This window comes from Rhizophagus irregularis, chromosome 22 (assembly GCF_026210795.1).
Source record: "Rhizophagus irregularis chromosome 22, complete sequence".
Classification (NCBI taxonomy): Eukaryota; Fungi; Glomeromycota; class Glomeromycetes; order Glomerales; family Glomeraceae; genus Rhizophagus; species Rhizophagus irregularis.
Genome location: NC_089450.1, coordinates 1,971,740 through 1,993,161, shown reverse-complemented (window position 1 = coordinate 1,993,161; position 21,422 = coordinate 1,971,740). Strand labels below are relative to the sequence as shown.

At 26.1% G+C, this 21,422-nt stretch overlaps 6 protein-coding genes across 6 annotated transcripts; all 6 read right to left on the bottom strand.

The window, feature by feature from the left end:
- Positions 1–1,159: 1,159 nt before the first annotated feature.
- On the bottom strand, positions 1,160–2,880 carry OCT59_014691 (uncharacterized protein; the record flags this gene model as incomplete). Its single annotated transcript, XM_025323716.1, has 3 exons — positions 1,160–2,256; positions 2,330–2,452; positions 2,526–2,880. The coding sequence occupies 3 exons, from the start codon at positions 2,878–2,880 to the stop codon at positions 1,160–1,162; spliced, it is 1,575 nt and encodes a 524-aa protein (XP_025190055.1).
- Positions 2,881–7,933: 5,053 nt separating this feature from the next.
- OCT59_014690 (uncharacterized protein) lies at positions 7,934–9,428 on the bottom strand. Its single transcript, XM_025312233.2, has one exon. The coding sequence runs from the start codon at positions 9,274–9,276 to the stop codon at positions 8,314–8,316; it is 963 nt and encodes a 320-aa protein (XP_025190056.1). The 5' UTR covers positions 9,277–9,428; the 3' UTR covers positions 7,934–8,313.
- Positions 9,429–12,522: 3,094 nt separating this feature from the next.
- Positions 12,523–13,586, bottom strand: OCT59_014689 (uncharacterized protein; the record flags this gene model as incomplete). Its single annotated transcript, XM_025331016.2, has 4 exons — positions 12,523–12,982; positions 13,058–13,313; positions 13,397–13,442; positions 13,559–13,586. The coding sequence occupies 4 exons, from the start codon at positions 13,584–13,586 to the stop codon at positions 12,866–12,868; spliced, it is 447 nt and encodes a 148-aa protein (XP_025190057.1). The 3' UTR covers positions 12,523–12,865.
- A 4,153-nt stretch (positions 13,587–17,739) lies between these two features.
- Positions 17,740–18,777, bottom strand: OCT59_014688 (uncharacterized protein; the record flags this gene model as incomplete). The annotated part of the gene is made up of 4 exons (XM_025323717.2): positions 17,740–17,851; positions 17,926–18,223; positions 18,302–18,349; positions 18,663–18,777. 4 exons carry the CDS (start codon positions 18,775–18,777, stop codon positions 17,740–17,742), a joined length of 573 nt encoding a protein of 190 aa, XP_025190058.2.
- A 783-nt stretch (positions 18,778–19,560) lies between these two features.
- OCT59_014687 (uncharacterized protein) lies at positions 19,561–20,082 on the bottom strand (the record flags this gene model as incomplete). Its single annotated transcript, XM_025329863.2, has 1 exon — positions 19,561–20,082. The coding sequence occupies one exon, from the start codon at positions 20,080–20,082 to the stop codon at positions 19,561–19,563; it is 522 nt and encodes a 173-aa protein (XP_025190059.1).
- Positions 20,083–20,687: 605 nt separating this feature from the next.
- OCT59_014686 (uncharacterized protein) lies at positions 20,688–21,268 on the bottom strand (the record flags this gene model as incomplete). Its single annotated transcript, XM_066150177.1, has 2 exons — positions 20,688–20,874; positions 20,985–21,268. The coding sequence occupies 2 exons, from the start codon at positions 21,266–21,268 to the stop codon at positions 20,688–20,690; spliced, it is 471 nt and encodes a 156-aa protein (XP_066002370.1).
- Positions 21,269–21,422: the final 154 nt, after the last annotated feature.

The following is a 21,422-nucleotide window of genomic DNA, read 5'->3' as shown; positions in this document are numbered from 1 at the left end:
TAGGAATAAAGGTATTTTTGAGATTAAAATATTAAAATAATACAGTCAGACCTCTATATAATCACACCCCATATAGTCACATCATATAAAATTCCTCTATATAATCACACCTTTGGGAAATACCAATATATATAATTACTATATAAAAAAACCTTTATATAATCACATCATAGTAAAAGCCTCTATATAGTCACTAATTTTTGCAGAACTGATTAGGTGACTATATAGAGGTTTGACTGTATTAAAATTAATTATATTATAATAATAAAATAATAATAAAAGCATTAAAAATTGTTGTGATATTATTTTGATAATACAATTACAAAAATACTGAACACACTGAAAACAAAATTTTATTGGCCAATTTATCTATCTGATCATGTCCTAATTTAGTAAATATTTTTTAATAAAAATGATGCGAAAAAAGATAGTTTCGCATTTAAAAATTATCAGTTTAATGATAGAACTTAATTTACATGCTTCTATTTATATTGTCATGGATATAATAAGACAAAGAGCTTAGCATGTGCCCTCAATATAGAATAGTTTGTGAAAAAAGCCAAGATCAAGTCAATTATACAGTCAAGGTAATTTTTTTGTTATTCCAGCTATATTGGAGCTGGATAAACATAATTGCGAAATTTTAGTATAGATAGAAACGAAATATATTTGAAAATTGGTTAACATATAGCGAAAAAATTAGGATTTAGATAGTATGGAATAGTAGGACATTTTATGCTTGAGAAATTATTACTTTGAATTCTTTAAATCACAAAGTAAAGGTATATTGATATTAAAAGCAATCATTTATTATTTCATTAGATTATGTGATCAAAACTTAAAATGAATACTGAGCAAGATCTATGCATAATGCATATTGATCTATATCTTTAGTAATTCATTCATCAATTATAATTTCTTTTCCCATTTTTTGATATTTATGTTCTTTTGTAAATATTATAAATACATCTTTTGGTAATACGAAGTAAAAGTTAATTCTACAAGAAAAATTCAAGATACCCTTAATTGCCCTTAACCCTTCTTGCTTAATACCACTCATGTGACTTAGCAACAGTAACTTGAAATAGTTTATTGTGATGAATATAACTATCAATGGTTTCAAAAATCTTGAAAGTTTGCCAATAATATATTTTTTGGTTTATCTGATATTTTCTTTGATATCGCTAAAATTATTGAAGAAAATTTCTTTCAGAGATTCCAAAGTAATAGTTGTTTCAGGTTCTAATTTACCATCATCTGTGAGTTTATGTACCGGAAAGACTTTTTCTTGACGAAGAATTTCATGTGATACTAATTTGAATAACTGTTCACAGAGAGATCTCATTTCTGGTATATTCTTTGTACTCTCAATAAAACTACAAAGACGCTGTTTATAATTTTTTTTAAACTTTTTTAAGCATTGTTTTGCAACATTATCTGACGCAAAAAAGTAGAAGGATTCGGTGTATGGTTCAGCTTCATCTGTTCTTTTAATGTTGGTATTTATATGAATTAGTTTGTAAGTATATTCATCATCTGAGAAGTCTTTAGCTTGATTATAGAGCATGTTCAGTTCAACTGATATAAGCGCTTGCTTGATAACTGAATCAATATCTGACAGTGATTGATGATCATTAAAGATCCATTGTGCAATCCCACCACATAACTTGAACTTATCTTTTACTGATTTTAGAGTAAATTTTCCACTTTTTCTATATAGATTATTCCAACATTCTTCAAGCTCATTCTCATTCCATGTTGGCATGTAAAGACTTCTGCACCACTGTTTTGCAAAATCTCTGACTATTGCTTTCTTTGGTGAACTCACCATAATTAACTTTCCATTAGAAAAATCATGACCCACTTGGTCTCTTTTTCCGTCGATTATACACCAAACATTTGGTTGTTCCGCCATTTGCCTGTATTGTGTCTTGTTCACTACAGTGTATATTTCACCTGTAGGATGAATCCAAACTGTAAAGGTTTCACAATCTAATAAAACTGATTTATTCCTTTTAAGAAGCTCTATTAGCATTAACCTTCCAAAGAAGGTTTTCCCAATACCTGGATTTCCAGTTATAAGGTATCGCCTGAATTTTGTATCTTCGAGTATAAAATTGCATAAATATTTATAACACTCTCGGTTATAAATATACGTATCTTCATTATCTCCTGGTAATCTTGGAATTTTGAATACCTTATCCTGTATATTAATATTTGGTAAGCTATTTATTAAATTTTGAAACTTTTCCTCATCTGGAAAAAATGCAAAACAAGTTAGGATTTTTTTATTCTAAAATAAAAATCAGTGTTAAAAGAAAAAAAATACCTTGTTGGTGCATTTCTAAACTCCCACGTAGTATCCCAGCTGGAATATGAAATTGAATTCTTTTGAGTTTTTCTTTTTTTGCCTGGAATTCATCTTCCTCATCCTCTACCATTTTTCTCTTTCCTAATCGAATAAAAAAATATGTGAGATAATGCGAATTTCTTGTTTGAGAGGTAAACTATTGTGAGACACTTACCAGTGATAGCAGGTAAAGATGGTAATTGCACAATAATCTGAATGTCTTTGGAATCCTGCGTAAAGATGTTACCAATATCCATATTAGGATATAACAGTTCGCCTCCGAGTTTTTGTATAATGATATCTTCATTAGAAGATCTAGTTCGAAGTAGTTCTAGTTTTCCCAGTTTATCGCCACTGTCCCAAGGAATATTAACTCTCCAAAGACGCAACTTATTTGCATCAATATCACTGAAACATTTTTGATTTTTTCCAAAAATTATTTCCTTGAGTCTTGAAATGGTAGTTTTTTCGTCTTCTATAACCTCGAAAGCAGTATTAACGCTGTTACCTATGACAAAACAAAAGACCATGATGTCGCAATACTTGCAATATAATTAAAAACTTTAAGGAAAAAGATACTAAATTTGCAGAACATTATATACATATTTTAAGTATTAATAATCTTGAGTCATAGATACATCATATTGTATGTATTATTGATAATTTTAAGTCATACCACAATGCATATGTCAGTTATCATGTCAAACAAATACCTTATTTCATGTTGATTATTTGCCAGGATATTTTCGAGTATCAAAAAATTTTAATCTGACATTTTATTATTTATTATGATTAAATACAGCAAAATTACTTTTAGTTAACTTCTGAGTTCTAACCCTTAAATAACAGACCAGTTCATGATTATTGATCAGTACGAAAGAAAATTTTTATCAGAACAAATAATCTGGATATTTATATAAAATTTTCATCGATTAAGTTCCGTTATTTAACTAATTTAACTGTATGTACCACAGAACGATTTAAAAAAAATAAATCTATGTGAAATCACTAAAGCAGTTATTATTTATAAAGTCATATATTAATAAAAATTTATTTTTTGAAAAAATTATATTTGATTTAGGTTATAATTGTTATAATCCAAATCTCAATATGTCCCAAATTGATAATAATCATCGATGATTACTATATGTGAAAAGTAATGCTTTAAAAATTCTTGAGGCATTATAAAGATAGGCTAATAATTTAGGCCGATCATTGATTTGAGGTAATCGTCAACTTGGGGCATAATATAATAATTTAGGTTGGCATTATTATAATACATGAAGTCAATCTGAATTATTATAAATTTTGACTAATATATTTGTTTTAAATTTGAACCAATTATATAAAAATCATGCAATTTTAAATGCTTATAATTTTTTATATAAATTTTTTTTAAAATTTAACTGGTAATTTGATAAAGTTTATTTTAAAAATAAAGTTATCAGTTTATTTTTCTAAATTGTATTTTTTTTAAAAAGTTAAAATATTTTTAGTATTATATTTTATTGTCAAATATAAACTTCAAACATTATAATTCATTAAGCTTTACAATTTATTAAAATTAGATTACTAGATGTTAATTTTTTGAGTTTTAATATAAATGACCAAAAGGCCATTATGATTTATATATATATATATATATTTGTTTCCATGTAAAGGTATAATCATATTTATTGATAAAAATGTTAAAGTAATACAATATATTTACAAAAGTAAAATAAAATAAAGCATTCTAAATAATTTAAACATTATTAATATACTGCCTCTCCCAAAGAAAAAGACTGAGTGACTGACCTTTCACCTTGAGATCAAAGGTGATATATCATAAAAGATAAAATTTTAACTAATAACCTTCCCATTTAAACACCAAGCTATTCTATAGTTCCCAATGTAACTTACTATTTTATCGACTTTGTTGATCACTAATTTAGATTTGTTGACCAATTTTTTCATCTTAGTATTAATTCCTTTCTAATGTTCTAAATCAACTAATTTAACATTCCTAATATACTCCTATATAAAAATTTTAAATCAAAAATCAATTTGTTAATTAAACTGTCTAATAAAACTTATTCTTTTTTTATCTAATATTCTAAAACTCTTAATTCTTGAATAAGTTAACCAAATCTATATGTACAAAATCTTTTACTAACATATACAAATTATATGTCTTATTAAAATTCCAAATCCTATAAATTAAAATTTCTTTAAGAATCTTATCTGGATTTATATACATTTTCCATCTAATAAGTAATAACAAAAGTATAATAAAAACATTTAATAATATTAAATGTATTTTAGTAGTATTTTAAAATTATTATAAAAAAATTGGCCATTTTTAATAAAGTTTTTCTTATCCTTTTATTTTCTTTTTTCCTTTGTTTTTTTTTTCTTTTTCTTCCTTTATTTCTTTCCATTTTGTTCCTTTTTTCTCTTTTCTTTTCCTTATTTATTCTTTTTTTATTTAAGAAATTAAATTATAAAATCAAATAAAATTAGATTAGTTTTTTTGGCTAAGTTTTAAGTTTTTTTTTAGGAGTTAAAAAAAAAATAATAAAATTTTTCATAAAATTAGCCAATCAAAAATTTTATTAAATCACGTGATAAGGTCGTTATGGCGATCTTCCCCAGTATCACCGACACTTTTTCCACCCCCACGTGATTTTGTAATATTCATCACCGGCATCACACCCCACCGCGTTTTCACTGTTTATATTTATCTGAGGGACTTAGTTTTTTTAGGGTTACACCACGATTTCCCAACAACCATTTTCCTGACATAACCTTTGTCCAACAACAATTGCCCGACAAGACTTATTCCCGACAAGACTTATTCCCGACATGACATTATCCCGACGATATTATTCTGAAAATAATTAGTTGTTTATAAGGGAACACTAGTCTAATAAAGAAATTTTCTTATGAGAATTTTATATTAGCAGATTTCATATGAATTCAAATTAATCATTGCCGAAAAATTAACTTTATAGTAATTAAATTATCAAAACTATTGCATTAAAACTTTTATACTTTTATTATTAATATATAAATATAGTGATTATTGTTACATAAAAAAAAATAAAAATTTTTTACGTAATTATTTTTTTAAAAAAAAGCAAATAAAATTTTTTATTTAATTATAAATAAAAATGAAAATTTTTAATAAAATGTCTTTTATTTACCTCTATAATTCAGTTAAGTAAATTTATTTAAATAAAGCAAATCCTGATATAGGTTGTCGGAATAATGTCATGTCAGGATAATGTCACGTCGGAATAATGTCACGTCGGGATAATGTCATGTCGGGATAATATCATGTCGGGATAATGTTATGTTGGGAACAAGTCTTGTCGGGCAATTGTTGTCGGACAAAGGTTATGTTGGGAAAATGGTTGTCGGGAAATTGTCTGTCATCGGTTTTTTTTTGCCTCACAAAATTATTATTTTCACATCCCTTTAAATGTCACCGGTCACGTGGGGGTGGAATTTTAATTATAAAAGTGTCGGTGATACTGGGGTAAATGTTATGGCGACAGGGTAATACATAACCCCCTTATTATTATATACATATACAGTATTAAAAAAACAACATATTTTTTTTTTAATTTAAATATTTAAATTGGATTAGTTAAATAATTATTTTTATATAACTTTATTAATTATTTCCTTTTTGGATTAAATAATTATTTATTTACAATTAATTCTTTTTTTAAATGCACTTTTTTATAAATGTATAATTACATCTTTTTTATACTTTGTTTCAAAGTTAAATGTAATATATACTCCATATTATTTTTATGATGATGTAACGATTTTATAAATTTAGAAAATTTTTTTCTAAATGCATTCATGTTCTGGAATTGTTAAAAAAATTCTGAAATAACTAAAAATTCTAAAAAGTAATCTGACAAAATTATACAGTATGCATAATAATTTAATACATGCAGTTATGCAGTAGTACTATATGTAGTTTGCATAGTAATATCTTTGCAGGAAGATTTTACCAAGTCGTAAAGGAATAATACGTCCGGTCAAGATATAAATGTGACTTTAACTGAGATTTAAAAATAAAACTTTTGATTACATGTATGTTTATGAGTTATGAACAAGTCTTATTCTCTCAATATATAGATTTAAAATTAGAATTGTCAAATTTGCAATTTTATAAATTTAACAATCAAAAATAGATGATTTGCTTTATAATTCACTAATGCGGAAGCAATCTATTTTAAACATATTGGGTACCCAATATACTGTATACCTAATAGGTGTAATACTTATGCGGAAAATCCGGTATCCTTAAATTTTTTATATGTATTATATGTAACAAGAAAAAATGATTAAAATTCGTGCAAAAAGTGATAATACTAGAAATCGCGTGATAACATCGCAAAGTCGTATATTTTCGAAAATGTCACTACTCTAACTACTCTAACCAAAAGATATTTTAAAGTAAAATATATTTTAAAACAATATTAAGGTAAAACTATTAGAAATTGATTGTTTTGTTTATAGAAAAACACAAATAAAATCAATAAAATCGATGAGATAATAATCAAAAATAGTAAAAGGGAAACATTAAATTTATTATGATTTACATAAATTTATATTAGAATACAATTTAGTAAAGATCTAAAAAAACTTAAAAAAAATGGCACGGATTTGCTATATTGAAAGAGAATGGCATTGTAATAATCGTTATATTTATTTCTAAAAAAAAAATAAAAAAAAAAATTGTTTTTAAACAACCGATGAATTTGATCACTTGATGCTAAACCAAAAAAAACAAAGCATTCAAGTTTTATACCGGTATTGACTATTGACTATTATTGTAAACTGACAATCCTCGTGAAACGCACGGATCCACAAACTGCGGAATTACCATACAATGATATATTATTTCCATGGTCATTTATTATGAATAAGCATTAGGTGATAATTAAGTATTTTTAATATAAAATATTATAAGTTGAGTATACGTCACGAGTGCTAAATTTCGGAGTTAAATTCAGAGCTAAATTATGAGCACTTATATGGATGGCTTCGATTTATTTCAGGTATATAAGATACTATTAAATGTACAATGTTTCCAATAAATACGCATATCTTTTTCTAATAATAAAAATCCCGGTAAATATTCTAAATTGAGCAATATTTACTTTAACGAAATGCGTTGTAATGATATCATTTATTGCTTGATTTAGACATCGGTTTGATTTCATTAAAGAGAATTTTTGTTAGCTATATGCTCTTTGAAATTTTGATGTACTCCTATTTATTGTCGGAGTTAAGTAAGGGGTTAAAATTAAAGAATCCAAGAACCGACGACCGATTTATTTTATAGTTATTAACTTTAAATTTTAATAAAAAGGAGAATGGATTAGTAATTAGTATGATAGGGCGTAAGGGAGGGGATAGAAAAAATTTTTTAATGCACCTTTCTCATAGACCTAAAAAGAACCATTTGCTTTTGCTATATAAATCATAGTTATTATCGTATGATACAGTAATATTTATTTATAATGAAATGTTGAATTCCGGATACCATTAGCTAAAAGAATACTTAAATTACATGAACATATATGTCATCATGTTTGACTATACACCCAAAATTGGCATATTTATTTATTGTTTGACTAACAAAAAACTATTTATTATTTCTCAATTAAGTAAAAATTTTCGTACTTGACATAAGATACTATACTACATTAATATATTACTACCAATTTTTTTTACCCCACAAATCGGATCACTCGGATGCATATATCCGCTTCAGCCTATTTCCCATATTAGGTTAAATTAAAAAAATATCTAAAAATATACCTTCTATTTATATATCAACAAAAAAGAAAAAAAAACATGTGAAAATAACACATGATTTATTATATTACATATCAAAAAAAAAAGTTCATACAATACAAAAAATATACACGTCCAGAAAAATTAATTATGATGATGAATTAATGATTCATCTTATTATTTGTAATAAGGATTACTATTAATATTATAATACCAAAAAGAATTAAAGTAAATAGAGCACATAACCATTTTAACTTTCTTGAACTTTTATTTACTACTTCAACTTTCTCTAATTCAACTTTGGCTTCTCTAGTGGTAACTTCAACAGTTTTTACTTCATCCGTTATTGAAATGATAATTTCATCTTGTAATTCAACTTGCAATTGAATTTCTTCAAATAAAGCGACAAGTTCAGAAATAGTTTGTTCAATCTTTTTAATATCATGATGACGTTTATTCACTTCTTCTAAAACATTTTTTGAATCAATAATACTTCTTCGACTACTAAGAAATACGGGTTGATCAGTAGGATTTTTTAAATATTCATCGATCTCTTCATCTTTTGCATCAGGATAAACAATTTTATATTGTCTACTCAAACGTTCTTTTTGTTGTTTCATATAAATATTTTCAATCTTTCTATAAGTTTGTAAACAAGTGACGAATTTTTCTTTAAGATGAGTTACACGTTGTTTTCTTAATTCAAAATCTTCCCAAGTAATAGAATTTCTACTTATTCTTAAATCTTGTAATTCGAGTGTTTTTATTCTATTTTTTGTATCATTTAATAAATTTCTCGTGGAATCCATTATCGAATCACGAGTTGAAATCAAAGAATTTTCTTGTCTTTTTGAAGTAGCAATAGCAATTTGAGTTTGAGTAGATTGAATATTTGAAATATTTGAAAGTATTACATCCAAATCTTTCTCTATTAACCAAGATTCGCTTATGAATGATTTTGTTACAGGATTTGTAAAATGTGGTATATCAACTTGATATTCATCATCATTATGAACGAATTGTTGTAATGGTTGAACATCTGAAATATCCATATTATGAGTTTCTGAGACATCCATATTGTGAGTTTCTGAAATATCCATATTATGAGTTTCTGAAGTATCCATATTATGAATTTCTTGCGTGATTTTATCTATGGGTTAATTGTTGGTTGCTTTTTAATTATTGGTTTCTTTTTAATTGTTAAAAAAAAAAAATTATAAAAATGTAAATAATAATTTTTTTTTATTTTCTTGAAAAAAGAGGTATTGTTTTTTTTTAAAAAAAAAAAGAAAAAAATGTTTTGTTTCTTAAAAAAAAAATCAAACAACACGGCATCTATTTATCTGAATAAAAATAAATGAGAGTTCACTAAATAAGGAAATCCGGAATGATTGAACCGACTTATTATTATTATTATATATAAACATAATATTAGTAAAATATATAGTTATAATGTAACACTGAACAATTAATAAAGGTATTAAAATATGATGATTATAAAATATAAAAAAAGGAGTAAATAGAATAAATTAAAATTTTAATTTAAACAATTTAAATTTAATGAAAGTTTACTATTAAAATTAAAAATGGTCGTTATTTATACAGTATATATATTCCTATTGATGATCAGTGATGTTAAGTAAAATCACAGTCACGTAAATTAAACTTTTTAAAGTTTGGACTATTTTTTTAACTGATAAACTCTTTTAAACTTTCATTCTCCGCGAAAAAAAAGGAGTATAAAAAAAGTATATATAATATATATGGACATAAATATTTAAAATATTTTTCAATATGTAATATTAGTAATATTACTAAATTACTAAATTACTAAAATTATTAAATTACTAACTAATCTTCTTCTGATCGTTATTAATGTATCATATCAAAAAAAAAAAATCCGTTAATTTAATTATTACTAAATTTTAATCCAAATCAGAATATTTTTTTAATCAATAGAATATACTTTTAAGGTTATAAACTTTGATATCATAATTCATTTAAATAATGATTAGCATGTCAATCCTTTTCAAGTTAGTTCTCCCATAGAACTTGATCCCATTGAAGTTTCGTTTAAAAAAACAACGGTCAATGTTTAATATCACTCCAAAAATAGTATAAAAAGTTGATTTTCGTCTTGTACTCCATTCAATATGTCACCTGATTACCTTATTAGTCAACAAACAAAAAAAATTATAGTAAATATGAAATAGGACATGAAATTATTTTTTTTCTTTTTCTTCATTAAAGATAATGAAAAAGGATATATTTATTGTTCTATTTTTTTTTTCTTTATTGGAAATAGAATCAACCTCACCAAAAAAATCGGGATATTATTTTTCCGAAAAAAAAAATAAATAATTTAACAATGAAACATTTTTTACTATGATCATTACATTATCTTAATCATTTTATATCCGTATATATTTAAAAGGTAAATCGATTAAAAAATATTTTGTTTCATGTCTCGGTTAAAAACATTTTAGATTTCGCCCATTTAAACCGCATGCCTTCACATTACTATGAAATTACTATAAAAAGAATCATTGTACGTTGTTTACTGTGTGTGTGTGGGCTGGATATCGATCTTCAACCAATATAGTTAGTTACTTTAATAATCTATACAATGTTTACCAAAAAAAATGATTTTTTGGGTAGATCCAATAAAATTTTCAAGTAAATTTAGATACAATAAATTATAAATAATTCTCATAAAATGTAAGAGAATTATTGATACAGAATCAAAGAATCTTTTTATAATTATTAGATCGATTTTTTTTTTAAGCATGAGTCAATTGCATCCAAGTATTAACCTCATTTATATTAGATATTTTCAATTGTTTATAACTGTTTCGTAGTTACAATTTAGTTATTTTTGGAAGGTAATAATAATTGTTTCTAAATAATTGTATTTTTTTTTTTTATTATTATTCCATAAATTGATAATATTCATCATATTATCATATTATCAACATAAACAATAAATGAAAGAGATAATTAAGTAATTAGAATTAATAGAATAGAATAATGGAAGAAATTTATAAAATTCAATGAAGTTTCTAAATTTGGTGTTATTAAAATTCAAAAAAGTAATTCGGAGTTTCTATACGCGAAAATTTCGTGTGACAATGATGATCTAATGAGATCAACTACATCATTTTTATTCGTCAATAATAATCAAATTAGATAAGATTACATATTTAATTATTTAATTATAATTGTAATTGTTACAATTACAATTTAAACATTTTTTTATATTTCAAACTTGAAACGCTGCATGATTGAGGCGTTTTGATTTTTCTTTTTTTTGAGATCTGAAACAATTCTATACTTAATTAACATATGAAATTTCTTTTTCTCTTAAAAAAAAATTAAATAATTATATTTTATAAGGTTTTTTTATTCCTTTAATAATTCATTTTAATTCTATAAATTTTTATAAGGTGATTAATCAATTATTGTGATTATTGGATGTGATTACAGAATTACTGTATCGTGATTACTTTGAAAATTTAATGTACTTAATTAAATTTACTAATATGTAATATTAATTTGATGGAAACTCACTATTTTATAAATAGTTACCGTATTCAAGGATGAAAGATTTAATTTTCCGTGCTTAATAAGAATGAACCGCGTTTGAATACGTGCGGAGGCGTTAAAAATAGGTATTCGATCAAAACATGAATATTCAATACGCCTACTGTTTTGGTAGTTTCATACATATTACAAAAACATAATTTCGTTATTTAGGTTAATATTATTATCTAATTTTACACACTTTCGTTCCTTTAGGTAGAATAGGAGAATAGGGGAAAATTATGTTTAGTCATTACATTCAAAAGTTTCAGATCAAGGATCGCAATGAATCCTATTTAAGGTTTTGATTTACTTTCTGAAACCAAAAAAAAATTTTCTACTCTCGTCATTTGGCGTATATTTTTGTCTTTTGAGTATTAATTTCTTATTTGTCTGTTTTTTTTTTTCATAAAATATAATCCGAATAATCCGAATAAATTAACTCATTGTACAAAAAACGAATTTTTGGATTACTGAACCATTTTTATACCATATTATTCGCAAATAAAAATATTCAAATTTCACAAAAATTTTTAGGTTTTAGTTGAGTATTCATGATGTAATTGTATAATGACATAATAATGGCGTATTGACATTATAGGTTTGTAACGTTTCACTACGATTTTTTGCAAGAAAGATTGAGGGGATATCCGAATGTAATTTTCCCATCGATTTGGTACACAAAATTCTTTACCCAATCAAATTCGGTGTTGCGTTGTATTTACGTTAATCCAATAGAATTTTAATCTAAATCACATGACAATTTCTAACTTTCTTAATTTTTTTTTTTATTTAATATAATAAAATAGAACACTTTATAAAATAGGAGAAAAAAAGAAAATAATTTACAACTTTAAAAAAAAAGATCAATCTATTCAAATAACATGTATTATATATATAACAATTTTTCACTTCCCTTCTTTCATCACCAAAAAAAATTATTTAACATCTCAAAAAGATATTGAAAATAAAAAAGAAATTCATTGATCTATAAATAAATAAACAAAATATATATATATAAATTAAGTCAATATAAAAAATTATATATATATATTAATTTTTTTTTTTAAAAAAAAAAATCAAATAAATAAATAGTAATAATTTTTTAATAACTAAAATTTTCCCCCTCTCTATTTAATAATCGTGAGCTTGTCTATCATAATTTGCACCACCAGCTCTTCTAAGTTGTACGAGAATTTCTTCCTCATTAAATTCCGATTTATCACGAGCATTAACATCAATAGCATATACCTTAAAAAAAAAGAAAAGTAAATAATGAATTATTTCAGAATATTAATAAAATAAAAATCATATAAAAACACTCACCCGAAGAATGTTTTTTACATCACTAACATGTACAGATAATTTGGCTTTTCTCATAACTTTAACACCACTTCCAATCCATGTAACAAAAATGAATTTTGTTCTTACAGATAATTCATCATTTGATACATTAATTCTTACATAACCAAATGCTGCTTGATTCTCATCTAGTGAATCAACAAATTCTTTTAATCCTTCTGTTCCCTTTGATTTTAGCACCAATTTATCGGATTTATCTGATGCATATTGAAGAAGTAACCTATTATAATTACCGTTTAATATAGGGAAATATAAATAAAATAAATAATATTATCATTAAAATAGAATATGTTATTAAATTACCATTTTGTTGGATTTTTATCATCCCGTACTTCATCATATGCTTCACCTATGAATATATTAGTTATTTCATTATATTAGACAATAATGATTATAATGATTACCATTAAAGATCAACTATTGATATATATATTTTATTTTATTTTATTTTTTTTTGATACGTACGAATTTCAGGGTCAGAACAATCGGCCATTGTTTATAAATTTGTATTGTATATAAATTTGTATATAAATCCCTTACAAAAAGTCAAAAAAATTATCAATAAATTATCTAAAAAAAAATTATTATTTTTTTTTTAAAAAAAAAAGTGTGAAAAGAATGAAACGAATCAAAGTTTGAAAAAAAAAAAATTATTTCGGTCTTTTTTTTAATTAATTTCGTACATAAATTTTGCATCGGAACATATTTTTTTAGTTATAAAAAGTATTACATTTCTCCATTTTTGTTGATGTAACTTCCTGAATTTAGTTTAGTTTCTCTCTAAAATTCAAATTATTCACGTGAATTTTAATGAAATACGATCAAATTAGTCAAATAAGGTAATTTATTTAGGACTGTATTCAATTGCGTAAACGACCGATAATCTTACTCTAAACGTTACGAGAATAGAGACGAAAAAGTAAGGTTAAAACAAAATGCTCTTGTTAACGTAATACTATTTACTTGAAAAAAGACTAGTCGTCTTTATTTTTCACGTGGTGGTTATCATAAAAGTTCAAACTGGTTGGGAAAACCTTTTGAAGATTCTTTACCCATCACATTTTTAAATATCGTCAACAAAATACCTTGAGTCATCTTCAAACATTAACGATATATTAATGAACCTTTTGTAAGATCTAAAACTATATTTCTTACGTATTCTCTTGAAAATGAAAAATTGGTAAATAATATTTCTTTTTAACGTGACTTTTATATTGATTTTTTACTTTTATTTTTCATATTTTAAAATTTTTATTTTAATAATTTTATAGTGAAAATATTATAGAGCAAAAGAAGGAATTTATTATGGAATTATGTTGAGAAAAGGATGTTCGTACAAAGGAAAAAGTGTTAAAAAGATTCTTTAAACAACATATGAACTGTAATTATTATGAATTGATCAAGAGCCAGATTTGATGAATTATTTAATCTATTTAATCTTTACATAAGGAGAACATGATAATTTTTACCTTATAAAAAATTTTCTGAGAAAAATTCTGATTAATGATCATTTTTATAGTTTATAGACATTGAAGAATAAGTAATTATTCTTGAATTTATAAATATAGTTAATGGAAAATGTTTTTTTTTTTCAAAAATGTCATAAATATTTACACGATTCTTAAAGTTATAGGTAAAAAATTTTTACAATTTTTTTTTTTTAAAAAGTTCTCACGTTTACCATGAATTTATTTTTTATTGTATTTATATCAAACATTAGATTCAATACTAAAAAAAAAATTTATCAAATTAAAGTGTCCGACTCGCACCTCGGTTTAATGCTGAGCCTTGATTGGTTTCAGCCATATGACGGAACTATGGTGTCTTTTATGCAACAATTTGCTATTTACCGCGAGACGTCCGGGATACAACAACGTTCTCAAATCATGTTCAACAACTGAATATGATATCGTATGAACTTATACTAATTGTTTACGTAAAATTCTTGAAGAATATCCTGATGGTTCACAAGTACTTCTGAAGTTCTTGTCCTTAATGGCCAAGATATCCGCTTTTAGACTCAACCCCTAACTTTAAAATGTTTCAAATTAAATAATTCAAACAACAACAATACTCAAAATCCTACTTTATAGACTTTTATGAGGTAAGATTTAGCCACATCAATGATATTTATTATACAAGTATCTCTAAGATGTCCATCCTTACATTCTTACAGAAGAGTAACGTTTTTGCACCTTATTCTGGGCTTTGAAGAGTATAGATATACCCTAAAATCCAGGATATATTCTTAATAAGTTGAAAAAGGAGAGGGAAGAGCACAGAATAATTAGATTATACAGAGGCTCATCCTAACAGAAGAGTAACGTTTTGCACCTTATTCCGGGAATCAGCTCCAATTTAGAATTATATTTCTCCCTATAGTCAGCATATTAAAGAACAATTTTACACGGAATTACTCTCTTCCACGCTTTGAAGGGTATAGATATACCCCTAAAGCCTAGGATATATTCTTAATAATAAGTTAAAAAAGGAGAGGGAAGAGCACAGAATAATTAGATTATACAGAGGCTCAACTTTACAAAAGAGTAACGTTTTTACACCTTATTCTGGGAATCAGCTCCAGCAGAATTATATTTCTCCCTATAGTCAGCATATTAAAGACCAATTTTACACATAATTACTCTCTTCCACTCTTTGAAGGGTATGGATATACCCTAAAGCCCAGGATATATTTTTAATTAGTTAAAAAAGAGCGCATAATAATTAGATTATACAGAGACTCATCAAGGATTTCTTCTGAGATGAAGGAAGACGTTATTAATATTAAGAACATAGATAAATTATTATTTAATGCTGAGCCTTACAAAAGTGCTTCCACAAAGGCCAGAGTATATGGGTGAACAATCTTTTATTCCAATCTATTTTTTTCAGTCATCCGATGTAAAAATTTTTTACATTTACTACGCCTAATTATTAGAACGTACTTACTGTATGTAAGTATTGGTTCAGTTCAACGTTAAATGAGTTGAAAACATAAAAGTTTCATTCAAACTCACTTGTTTAACGTGCCTATTTTAAGATTTTGAGATATTTTAGAGAACCGTCATAGTAACTTACATTATTTAAGTCAGTTAGCCAGATTTATATTGCAGCAAACTGTGGTATTAGATTCTCCGAACTATATTGTCACCTAACAATGAAATTCAAAAGAATTTATCAGCTGTTTTTGGTTAATGTTCTCCATGAGAGTTAAAGATTCAAACCAGCCTGTCGAAAGCTGTCGAAAGTGGAATTCGTCATTATCTATAATGGATAATTTGAACCAAATCTCGAGAAATCAAGATCATAAATTGTGAACAATATGGATGTAATATTTGTGGGAAAAATTACGATGAATACACTACTGGATTGAACAACGATATTATTTTTTAAAAGGGTAAGTACAATTATTTCTTCCATATTATACAGGGTATCTACTTTGTTCATTAATTTCTTTCTCTATAAATTTTAGTTGTATAACCTTCACAAGCTCCCTATTTGCATTGAGTCATTATGGAACTTTTTATTTAAAGAAAAAATGAATCATGGACATGTAGCAAAGAAAGGTGAAATAAAAATAATGGGTGTGCTATTAGAGCTGTGCATTTTTTCCTCCCCTGCAAATTATTTTTATCCCTGTGTTGTTTTGGTGTTTATTATTATTATTATATAATCATCATAATCAATGGGATACTTTTTTATATTAAACCACATTCGATACTGGTTATATAATTGAATATAACAACTTCGAAAAAATTAATAATGTCATTAAACCTAATAATACAAAAAGATATGTTACCAAATCCAAAGGAACAAAAATAGATCAGCTTTACAATATAGAAGGTAGAGGTGTGGGTGCCCGGGTGATGGCACATTATTTCGGAATACAATTCGCCGTTTTAGTATCCGTAGTTTACCATGACCACAGGACTACCCTTTACACTGGGGTATGAATGGTTTGTAATACGGGTCATGAATTTGATGAATATTTCTGGACAACCCGTGGGGTCACCCGATCTGCCAGGTCAGATTCGAAGCTCTATTTTTAATGCTTATAAAACTATTTAAATCAAAATAATTTGATGGAATTATATTTAAAAATAATAAATTCATGAGTAACAGAATAGTCATTAAAGAAAGTTCACCGTACACTATGGTAAAAGTGTATTCAGGATGCCGATTTAAATTATTAAGTAAGTCTTTATATACATGTCAAATAAAATTGTAGCAATCACGTTTGTGATTCTTTTTCCTATTAGTGTATTATTATCGATCGTTAACTTTATAATTTACGCTAATCGTAAAAATAAGTACCCACAATAGATCAGTTTTTTGGTTAATATAGATATGGTTTAATTACTTGCCCTTTTAAAAACTAAATCATCAAAAGTACCACAAAAAAATTCTCAAATCATGTACTTCAAAAGATATACTAAATAAATCTTCTAATAAAACGATTACGATTTTTCGAGATTTATTATAATAAATTACAATTACATTTTATTAATAGTTTTGAAACAATAATTATGTTAATATATGATCGATAAAAATTATGAAATGATTCTTATTTTATTAAAAATACTTTATTAAAACTCGTATAAACAGAACTTATGATGAAGTACATACGTTAATTTCACTACATTCTATTATCGATTAAATGCATACCTGAAAATTGTAACATCAATTTGACCTGATGATGTCACTTTGTGAATTACTGCAGATTCACAAACATCCGGGACACCATTCTGATGGCGAACCCTATAATAAAGAATAAGAAAAACATGTGTATGGAATTCAGTTATAAATTTATATATAATGAAATTTTTTCATACCATTTTGGAAGTTTGTTTTCGGCCTCTCCAAGTTCATTATTACTTCTAAACACAAATACAGTATTTAAATTTTTGACATCTACTCCTCCATGTTCTATAAAGTGTGTGACTATAGCTTGCTTTGATTGGTTCATATCACCGTTTCTAAATCCGGGCACCGCGGGAACATCGTTGAATCCTGCGAAATTCCATTGTATAACAATCGCAGGATCCTCGACTGCCATTACTTTTTTCACGGCATAAAGTGCAATCTTGGCTATATTATCATCTCTAAGCGCAACGGGTAGATCCAATGGCACTAAATACATAGGAAATATTACTCGATGATTGCATCTAAAATTGGATTATTGATTATTAATGTTTGTATCATACATACTTTTACCCCATTTTCGGGCAAGTTTTTGTATAGGTGTTTCTTCAGGTACTAAAAAGTATCAGTAACTACTTGATAAATTAAATATTTTTTTTTTTTTTTTTTTTGCAATATTGAAAAAATGAGTACCTTTTTGGAAAACTTTGAAAATTTTTTACATGTTAGAAAATATGTTCTAAAGTGTTATAATATGGCGTACATATATCATTTATGTACAGTATATATATATATATATATATATATTTTTTATATGTTTTTAAAAAAAATAAGGAATGGAGTAATTATTAATAGAATTCTGATAAATTAATCAATCATAAAGTTTTCTATTAAATAAAAAGTTTTTTAAATCATATTTGATTTAAACCTTTGTTGGAAAAACTCGATTCGCTATATTTTGGAATTGGAGGACAACAAATGACTTTCGTTGCGCGGATTTCGTTTTTTTTTCCTTCTAGATATTCTTGAAGCTGATGATGCATCGTGTATCACTGTTAAAGGTTAAAGAAAAAAAAATTAAAACGACAGACACGTAACTTTACGTCACGGTACCGCCGCGTGAGGGTGAGTGAAAATTTTTCATGAAAAATATTTGTTGTCCGTGCCACATCCCTTTTGCAAATGTATCGCTCTTGATCCATCAGGTGCTATTTTCTAAAATTACGCCTTTTCATCGGTCCTATTTCCTGGTTTTTTAGTGTTTGCTGTGCAACAACAAAAAAATATTCGTGGGAATCTAGAAATTGTTACGATAAGCTAACAATATAAGTAATATTGAATCACCAATGATCAAAGTTAATATGTCGTACAGGGTCAGGATCGATACTTTTGCTTCACTTTTGTATTCTGGAGAGGAGTATGAATGGGAATAATATGGGAAGAAGTAATGGAGTAAAGAGAATCGCAAGATGTTACCGCTGTCATTTATGCGAAAGAATGATATGTGAATATTAATCTCTAATTGCCGGGAAAAAATTTCTCAACTATCATAACTTGTATGCAAAATTTTCCATGAAACAAAACTTCACACTTCCTGATAAAAATCAAAAACTTAATTTGTCTTATGTATTTATGAGATAAGATGAGTAAGTTTATTTAATACTAAGCATAGAAAAATATAAATAGTATAAATATAAAGAAATAATAAAGTATAAAAAATGAATAAGAAAAAAAACAAAGAGAAATAATTCTGAGAAATGTATAATTTAATATTTTATTATAAAGCCATATAATCTGTATCCGTATACAAGTTATAATTACAAGTTTCACCAAAATTCATAATCCTGAATATCGGAAGAGGTTGTCTCAGCAAGAACGTTAGTTTGTTGACAATGAAGAGCATCCGGTGAAGAGAGTTGTTCGGTAGTATGACGGTACGTTGGTGCTCCATAACGAATAGTTGGCGTACGAGAAGAAACTAAACGTTCATTCAAATAAGGATGAGGTCTGGGGGCATGGTTTCGGTATATACGATGAGGCATAGAAGTTTGTTGTGGTGGTGGTGATGGTTGTTGCGCGATAATAAATTGTCTTATCTGATTTAATAACCTTTTAAGTTCATTAACTTGTTCAAGTTGTCTACTAATATTTTCTTCAAATGCATTAATAGAATTAGAAAAGATTTGGAGATTTTGGTGCATAGAAAAGTTATTATTTTGTTGAGAAACATTGCGTTGAGTTAGTGGTGGGTGTGTTAAGAGAGTGACAGATTCGTTTTCGTATGGTGGATCATTAAAATTATTTGCATCGTGGTATTCAGAATATTCAGTTGAAGAATTTTGCGTCATGATTACTGGTATGTTTTTTTAAGAAAAAAAATAGTGTAAATTTTATAGGAAAATGTAAAAAAAAAAATAAATGTTTATTTTATTTTTCAAGAATCTTGTTATTGGAGTATTTATATCAAAATTGTATATCGTTTTAAAAAAAAAAAAAATGGGGAATTCATGAATCCCCGCATAACCGGTGTTACTGTGTTATTCAGAAAATATGACTTATAAAGTGTTACACCATTCTTAATATAAGAAAATACTCCGATAAACACGATAAACAGATGGAGGCGGAAATATGTTGCACTTTTATTGTGTAACAACCCTTCGGTTTTTTTTATTATTGTTTTACTACTACCAATAGAATGTGTTTTAGTTTTGTCCTTCCATGTTCTTGACATTGTTAATTTGAATATACAACGTATAATATGTACTCGGATAATTCCAGATATTTACATTATCCGAATTTTATTATTATTTTATTTTTTTAACAGACCAAAAATTGAAATTCTACTTACACTAGTCGATCATTAATGTAAATCAATTTTTTAAAAAAATACGTATAGTTAATCACGTGATAAGCAACAAATGACAGTTATTAATTGCTAAATTTGCTTCTAGTTTTAAATAAAAGATAATAAATTGTTGAATTTGATTAGCGCATTTTCACAAAATTCTGTATCAGAGTCTTCATTATCTGAATTATCTATTAACAAAACATCCAAGTTAGCATTAAATTCATTCATTACGAATGATTGTTTGCATTCAATTTCCTGCCAAATTGTTATATCAGACTGAATTTCTTCGAACCTAAATAAAATGATACATATTCTGAAAAATGTATAATCTAATATTCTATTATAAAGCCATATAATTTGTATAATAGGCTGTCTGCATACAAGTCATATTACAAGTTTTACCAAAATTCATAATCCTGAATATCAGAAGAGAAATCGGTTGTCTCAGCAGGAACGTTAGTTTGTTGAAGATGAAGAGCATCCAGTGAAGAGGGTTGTTCGGTAGTATGACGGTACGTTGGTGCAGCATAACGAATAGTTGGCGTACGAGAAGAAATTAAAGGGCGTTCATTCAAATAAGGATGAGATCTGGGGGCATGATTTCGGTATATACAGTATGACGAGTTTGTTATGGTGGTAATGGTTGTTGCGCGATAATAAATTGTCTTATCTGATTTAATAACCATTTAAGTTCATTAATTTGTTCAAGTTGTCATTTATCTCAATTTGGTTAAAGTTTGACGAATTATTTAATTTATCCAGAACTGGTTAATTGAACAGATTTCCATTACAGGAAAAGACAGTGGTGAAAGATTTCTATAACACCTACATAATGTCTAT

What these genes read in the sequence shown, in the direction of transcription:
- OCT59_014690 (XM_025312233.2), bottom strand. Translation starts at nt 9,276, where the DNA reads ATGGATACTTCAGAAACTCATAATATGGATATTTCAGAAACTCACAAT.